We start from the raw sequence: 7,857 nt of genomic DNA on the forward strand, positions 1-7,857 counted from the left end.
TATGGCCATTATGATTAATAAGCATGATTTATACATTCTTCTTCAAGAATCTAAATAATAAATAACAAATCCATACGAAATAACTAAATACAAAAAATCTTCTTGAATGATTGCTATATTATTTTAGTAATGCCTGGGTGATCAGAATTATTTATGCTCTTCAGGGTACAAGATGTTCTTGCAGAGATTGTAGGTACCCCATGCAATTGCTGACGATACAGACTGGATCATCATTCGATATTTGACTCCATTAAAAAGGCCAATAACTCCTTATTACTTTATGATTGTGGAAGTTGTATCGAGAAGATTCCGATATTTGACTATTGCAGCCTTTTCTCGACTGTAACCCATCTTCAAAAAGCCATTCTATACATTTAGACTGTTCTTTGCTAGTTTTGGATCGACTGATTTCTTTTTTGTGAGCTGCTCGCATATGTACTTTTTCTCACATGCGTTATTAAGGCAGTCTTGCGTATTTAATTTTGTTTTTATCACATCGAAAGGGGTTGTCGGAATCGAAGCCATTGCACCTGCTAACCCCCCACATAGGTAATATTTTAATGGTTGCTCGTTGCCTTTAACATTCATTAAGTATTTTAGTTTTTCATTCATGAAAACAATGCTGGAGTGAAATGGCACACTCATCAAGAAATTAATCCCAAAACTTCTATAAAATGCAATAGGCCCCTCATTTCGTAGTATGGCTTTTGCTAGATCTCGGGTGTGTGCCCAGCTTTATTTAGATCGAGTTAGTTGAATTCTTTGTTTCAGGACCTAAGCCGGAGTCATGACCAGATCGTGAAATAACGCGGATGCCATGCCAACAAGAGCAAACTTATAGTGATTATCCTATCCTTAGCAGTTGAGACTTTTCTGGGCCTGTTCGTAGATTGAGAAATAGATGGCATGAGCCGGTATGCATCCCATTGCTAGAATCGATGTGCCTGAGTAGAAGCTCGATAAACCCCCAGATTTATAGATACTTCGTACAATCTAGCCAAACTCTAGGCGGCTTCCTGCTTGGCAATGGGTCTTAACATTATCGAGGGGCAACGTCGATAGGTGTTCGGATAGTCCTGCAAGAGAACCAGCTGAATATAAAAATAAGGCATACCGATCATATGAACCCACAAAGGAGTATTTCCTTATTTTTATTACCACTCGAAAGGATCCATCAACTTTCACTCTATTTAATATTATAGAAATATAAAGCACGGGAAACCAACTTATCCAGCAATAACTGCGCCTTTCTTTTACTATTTTTTATGACTTAAAATAGCAGACATCAAATCAGTTCATTGCAACAACCCAACAAATCCTTTTACTATGTTTCTATCATGATTGTTCCACATATTCTACAACTTTACCTAACAAAAACCACAACAACAATCATTTATATAGTAAAAATTCGATTATTAACAAACAAACATTCGCACATATCCTATGAATATCAATATTCCAATGCCTGTGTATGTGTTGTGCATACGTATATATAGTGTATTCAACCCATAGAACAAAAACAATCATTCTTGAACAATCTAATTGTTACTCCTTCGATTTCGTTCGTTATTTCTGTTTGGACACTTGCGATATATTCTATTGTAAGATTGCTTCCATTATTCTTATTGCGTTTGTTCATTACTATTGTTTCTGTTTCTATTTAATTTAATGAGCTAATTAGTGTATATCTGTTCAATTGCGAATATTTTTCGACTGACTAAGGTCAGTTCTTCATTCAGTTTTGACAGATATGCGTTTGTTTAAATTTTTTATGTTGTCTTCTGAGTACTAACATTTTTGGATCGGTTGATTTTGAGATTTTTTGTGGTTTTTAGTTGCTGTTCGGCTTAAATTAGTTTCATTTCGGAGTATCTTTTGCCCAAAATGGCCATTGAATATGATCTTTGCTTATAGGTGGCCGCTTTTGCAGACAGAACAGAGTTTTTGTGTGAGGAATTAGTCGCTGAATAATTTTGTATTTTCCAAAAACAGTATAGAATTCTTCTATTTTGATATTTGCCAAGAATTTTCATAATGTTATTGCCGATCTGATGAAATCTTCGAAAGATGAGGGAAAGCGAACTATAGCGAATTAATTGGAACGACTGTATCAATATGCTAGACTTCCTGAATTCATCATAAAAGCAACTTTCGGGAAAATATTCGGCTTAATATAGTCAGGGCTTGGCGGATCTTTAATGTGCCGAGCTTGAAACTGGTGAGCTACAGACTGTCTTCGAGCTATTCTGCAACCGGCATGGTATGTATGTAATGCTGGCAGTTTCAATATTTTTATGAGGCTTTATTTAAATGGGTGCTTAAGATAACATCAGTGATAAGAACAAAAGTTCGAGGCTTATTATAAATGTGTATAAGTATTTAGGGTTTCATTCACAGTATGCAGTTTATATCGATGCATACATATTCATATATACAAACAACATATCCATACATACATAATTATTATCTGACTTGAATTTATTAAAAGACAAAGGAAAGTCGATATGATCAGCTTTTGTAAGATTCTGATGTTGCTATTCTTATTCTCAAATATCTTCGCTCTTCGTTTGTAGCATGAGTATGATACTGTTGTAGTTGGTGGCGGAATTGCAGGGATTGCTGCTGCTGCCAATTTAGCGAAATCTGGGCAGAAGGTTTGTGTCCTTGAAGCCAATGATTACATTGGGGGTCGAATGAAAACCAAATCCGTCGAACTAAAAGATGGAAAAGTATTAGAGTTCGAAGAAGGGGCAAACTGGATTCATGGCTCAGGAAAGGAAAACCCTATCACCGCTTTGTCAAAAAAAGTCAAAAAGCTACAAATGAAAGAAACTGACGATGGAAGCCTCGAAGCCCATGATAAAAGTAAGAAAGATATAACCCGAAGAGTTACCAAAGGATATTAAAGGTTGGAAAAAGCACTCAACGAATAAAAAAAGGATTATGGATAATCATACTTCGATGTATTCTAAAAGAAAAATTTGACCAAAGATAAGTTTTTCATGTTTGCTGCCAGCACGGACATTGAATTTGAATCGGCGGCTCCAATCTCAAAGATTTCTTCTGAAGGAATAAATGATGAAAAATTTTAGGGCAAATAAATGCTCATTTTGAATGGTTATCAGAAATTTGTCTAGGTTTTAGCAACTGAAGGAAAATTCCAACTCAAATTGAACCATTCAGCCACGAAAATATCCAGGAGCTCAAATTACAATACAGTGGAGTGTTCAAATGGGGTGAATATTACTGCTCGGAATGTTGTTGTGGCTGTGCCCTTAGGCGTCCTCAAAGCCCAAAAGATTAAATTTGAGCCCAAACTGTCACAGAAAAAACAATAGGCAATCAACAAGCTCGGGTTCGGCAATGTCTGCAAGGTCTTGGTCGATTTTCACGATATGGACTTTTTAAATATTGACACAGACTATATTGGGGCAATCAATGACGATATCAAAAAAAGTGGACTTGCCACTTACTATTTGAATCTCCACAAACTAGCAAACATATCTGCCCTTATGACTTTCGGACTCGGCGAAAGTGCGAACGTCGTTGAGAATATGCCCGAAGATAAACTTAAGAAGATCATCGCTGAAAACATAAATTTGTTTTCTGAGAAAGAGGTACACCCGTAAGACTTTGATGTCCATCGGTCGAGTTGGGGGAGCGACGAGCATTTCAGGGGTAGTTACACCTATGAGGCTGTGGGCTGCAAGGCACACCATTGGGCTGATATGCATCGCCCTATCTTCTAAAGCAACATATACTTCTGCGGAGAACACACAATCTCGAAGTATCGTGGAACTGTCCATGGCGCATTCATATCGGGTAGGGATATCGCCAAGACAATAACGAGTGGGTTGAAGTAGAAGGATTATAAGTATCAGTACTTCTCCAAAGAGCAGAAGGAAGATGATTGATCGAGAATAAGCCTCGTCAATATATGAGAATATTCATTAAAACTCCTCAGATGTATTTATCGAAGAAAGAGTGTCCCACTTTAGCTTAAATTTTGTACATATTCTTTCTCCATAGAATCTCTCTACCTTCATAAACATCTTCATTCCTTCATTCCTCGTTCCCAATAAAATTATCATTTAATCTATAATTAATTAATATAAAGTCAAACATGATCGGCTCTCATAAGATACTGACATATCTCTTGTTGTTGTCAATGATCTTCACTCTTTGCTCGTCGGATGAAAATGATCTTGTGAAAATCTAGCTCAATGTCCTGTACAACTATAAGTGGTACTCCGGCTACCTTAACTTCGATATGGGCAGCTTTCATTATGTTTATTTCTAATCTCAGAGAGATCCGAATAATGATCCATTAGTCTTATGGCTGAATGGGGGGCCAGGCTGTTCAAGCCTCATTGGCATGGTCTATGAAAATGGGCCATTTGTCTTCAAGCCTAACACTACATAGTTTGTTCTCAACCCTTATTCGTGGAATAAATAAGCCAACTTGCTATATATCACATCGCCAGGAGGTGTTGGCTTCAGCAAAGGCTCCCGACAAGTCTACGACGACGGTAACACAGCCAGAGACAATCTCCAAGCACTCCGGGCATTCTTCCAAAAATTCCCACAGTTAAAGCGCAATGATTTTTACATCACAGGCGAAAGCTATGCCGGAATCTACGTCCCTTACCTCGCCCACGAAATAATAAAATTCAACAATTAATCAAAGCTGTAGAGAATAAACCTGAAAGGAATAATGGTCGGTAATGCATGCACCCATCCAAAAGAATGTTACGATGCAACCGCACAAGGAAACTCCCTCTACCAATATGAAATGCTTTACAACCATGGTTATTTCTCAGATTAAATGTATAATAGTATGGTGAGTTCCTGCTCACTTAATTTCTTTAGTGCGGACTGTTATCACATGCGGACCATTCTCGACTATTTCTTCGATTCGACTAATACGAGCATCCTGAATATCTATAGTCCGTGCTATTTCCAAACAGGAATCAGAAAGAATAAAAAGACACAGAGAATATATCAATCTGCAGCAGACACGGACTGTAGTGACAGTCTGGGAATCCATTGGTTCTTCAATCAGCCATAAATTTATCAGAAACTGCATGTTGACAATATCCGGTTCGAACAGTGTTCTGATCAAGTTGCCGACACTTATGTCAGTTTTGCGAATGCTAGTTACTGGATCTATCCTGAGCTTATCAGTAATTCGCTTAGGGTTTGGGTGTACTCTGGGGATGTCGATGCGGATGTCTCGATAACTGGAACACTCATGTGGCTCAACTTGTTTCGACAGGAGTTCCGGCTTCCTGTGATGTCATCCTGGAGGGAATGGTGGATTGAAGGGAAGCATCGAGGAGAAAGTCAAGTTGGAGGGATGATTTGGGAAATTAAGGGCATCACTTTTGTTTCTGTTAAGGGGGCTGGGCATATGGTGCCACTTGATTTGCCTGCCTCCGCCGAAGTTCTATTTAACGGGTTTATCAAAGGTAGAGCGTTGCCTTATCGACCAACTTGATACTCAGAAGGGCCCATATTTTGAGCATAATCATATCATATTGTATTGTATCATTACACCATACATTAGCATAACTGCAACTATATTCACAATATCACAAATACTCTTGATACACATCACCCACATACTCACATCACAGACTCACATCAGACTCACTCGCATGGCTGACAATACTATGCCACAGACAGATAACCATGCTAACATGGACATTCAAACTCCTCACTTTACCGACCTGTGGAATCTCCAACAAGTAATCCGCCATATTCAATGCAGCAGCAGGGGCTCCAATCCTCTCGTTACCAAGCAGCAACATATAACGGCTTGGGAACTTAAATTGCTGAATGGTAACGGAATTCGCGCATTGCTCTAAAGCAATCAGAGGGTATTACTTCTTAACTAACCTGATGAAATCGAGGAGGTTGTCTTATTTCACTTATATGACGTGGATTTGGGAGTTAAAGGGAATCAATTAGGCGCACTCTTTGTGCTGGAGAAGCTGTTTCGATGGGACGAGTAAGGTTATGTTTTTTGGGAATTTGCTATGAGGGGTTGTTGAAGGTACGCTATGAAGAGTGCGAAGGATGTGGCCGAAATTATGGACTTTCTCGAGCAGAGAGGCGATCACTATTATATCAGGTTTGCGGTATCTGAGTTGAAGGCTGTAATTGCAGGGTGAGTTCAAGGGTGTTTGAGGCTTGTTTTCTTGTGTTTCACTCATTGAGGGTTTTTGTATCTTACTTGTTGAGGGTTTTTGTTTATCATGCATTCTATTTGTTGTTTAGACTTACTTTACCGCATTAACTTCTTCGACTCTTTCGTTTGTGAGCATGGCTTCACCTGCAAGATGAGTCATAATCTCCCCAAAGTCCCCATCAAACATACCCATAACAGTCTCGGCAGGCACTTCCTCAACCCTCTCATAGACCAAATACTCCGAAATTTCCCCGCTCTCTACAGTATCCTTAAACCCCTCAACAACAACCCCAATATTCTTCATAATCTTCACACAATCTTTGTCCTATTGCCATACCTTAAAGCAGAGATGCTCCAAGAAACCATATGATACACTTTTGCATTGTGATTTCGAAATTGTAATGTATTTGTTGATGTGATACTGCGCAATTGAGCGAATATAAGCTTGGTGACAGCTGATGTATTTGAGGAAGAATTTGAAGATTGGTTCTGTGATTGTTAATGGGTTTTAAGTTTATTTTTGGTTGGATTGTTGCTAAATAGGGTTAAATGTCGATGCTTTAGTGGCTTCCAGTTGTTATTTATACTATTACTTTATTGATTGTTATTACTGTTTCTATTTCGTGGCCTATTGCTATTCGTAATACTCTTGCTGTTTGGATTGCTATATGAGATATATCATTTAATAGCCCAACACCAACAGAATAGGCGCATAAACATTCAAATCAATATAATTTGCAGTAAGCATTGCGACCAATTGATTACGGACTACCGCATTGTGCACATAAACCGAACATCGAGCATTATAACCACTATCATTATTATTATTATTGTTGTTATTACTGTATGCATCCATATAGATCTTGCCCAGAACAATCGACAGATGCTGCCTAAATAGCGGATGGATATTTCCTATCTTCAACAATTCGAGAATATGCGCAATCTACTGCTATTTCCATAATGATAATGCCTATGCTGAAATGGGCAGTAATGCGATATCGATCAAAATATATATGTACTTACACACTCGATAGAGTTGGTAGAACTGCTCGGAGTTTGCTGGGTATGTGAGGATATTCTCTTTGATGTGTGTGATGCTGTTATGGGTTTATTTGCGGATATATTCTATTGTTTGTTAGTGGAATGTCGTTGTTGTGTGATTGCTGCAATCGATTATAGTATTCCCTTTATTGCTAGTGATAGTGGCATTATCCCCAAATAGAACAATAACAGCATTCCTGAATAGAACAAGCATCTTTCCATAGATACAATCAGCCCAATGATTCCTATAGAAATTGCTATCTCCCATTGGCTGCAGACCGACATTAACATTATGTGCAAATATCTCTTAGAATGTCAGCATGATACCATCACACGACTGTGAATGTATGATTCTGTCCTTGCTGTCATCGACCCCGATCATCATATAAGTAGTAAAGCTCAATAATTCGCGCAGGAGTTACGGATTGGACAGATTAGGGCTATGTGTGATGAGTGTGATTTGTTGGTATAGTTTGTTGCATTTGTGGATGATTGCTGCTTTGTTTATGGTTAGTTATTTGAGGTATGTGAAGAGTTAGGTATCAATGATTACACAATTGCTATTGTTCGGACTATGATAGAGATATGGTATATATTTTGCAACACAAATTGCCAACCAATTGGAG

General features: G+C 38.2%; 2 protein-coding genes across 2 annotated transcripts; one reads left to right on the forward strand and one right to left on the reverse strand.

Annotated features, from left to right (window-relative positions):
• Window positions 1-317: 317 nt before the first annotated feature.
• LOC148298178 (mitoferrin-2-like) lies at window positions 318-3,502 on the reverse strand. The gene is made up of 3 exons (XM_088277065.1): window positions 3,493-3,502; window positions 1,004-1,091; window positions 318-733 (listed from the first exon to the last, which is right to left on the reverse strand). Exons 1-3 carry the CDS (start codon window positions 3,500-3,502, stop codon window positions 367-369), a joined length of 465 nt encoding a protein of 154 aa, XP_088133191.1. The 3' UTR covers window positions 318-366.
• Window positions 3,503-3,554: 52 nt separating this feature from the next.
• On the forward strand, window positions 3,555-5,387 carry LOC148298179 (lysosomal protective protein-like). Its single transcript, XM_088277066.1, is given in 2 exon segments — window positions 3,555-3,617; window positions 4,220-5,387. Coding segments are annotated over 2 exon segments (669 nt in total). The 3' UTR covers window positions 4,826-5,387.
• Window positions 5,388-7,857: the final 2,470 nt, after the last annotated feature.

This window comes from Brachycentrus maculatus, unplaced genomic scaffold (genome assembly GCF_059751285.1).
Source record: "Brachycentrus maculatus isolate JH-2025_06_01 unplaced genomic scaffold, ASM5975128v1 h1tg002409l, whole genome shotgun sequence".
In the NCBI taxonomy this organism is placed as follows: Eukaryota; Metazoa; Arthropoda; class Insecta; order Trichoptera; family Brachycentridae; genus Brachycentrus; species Brachycentrus maculatus.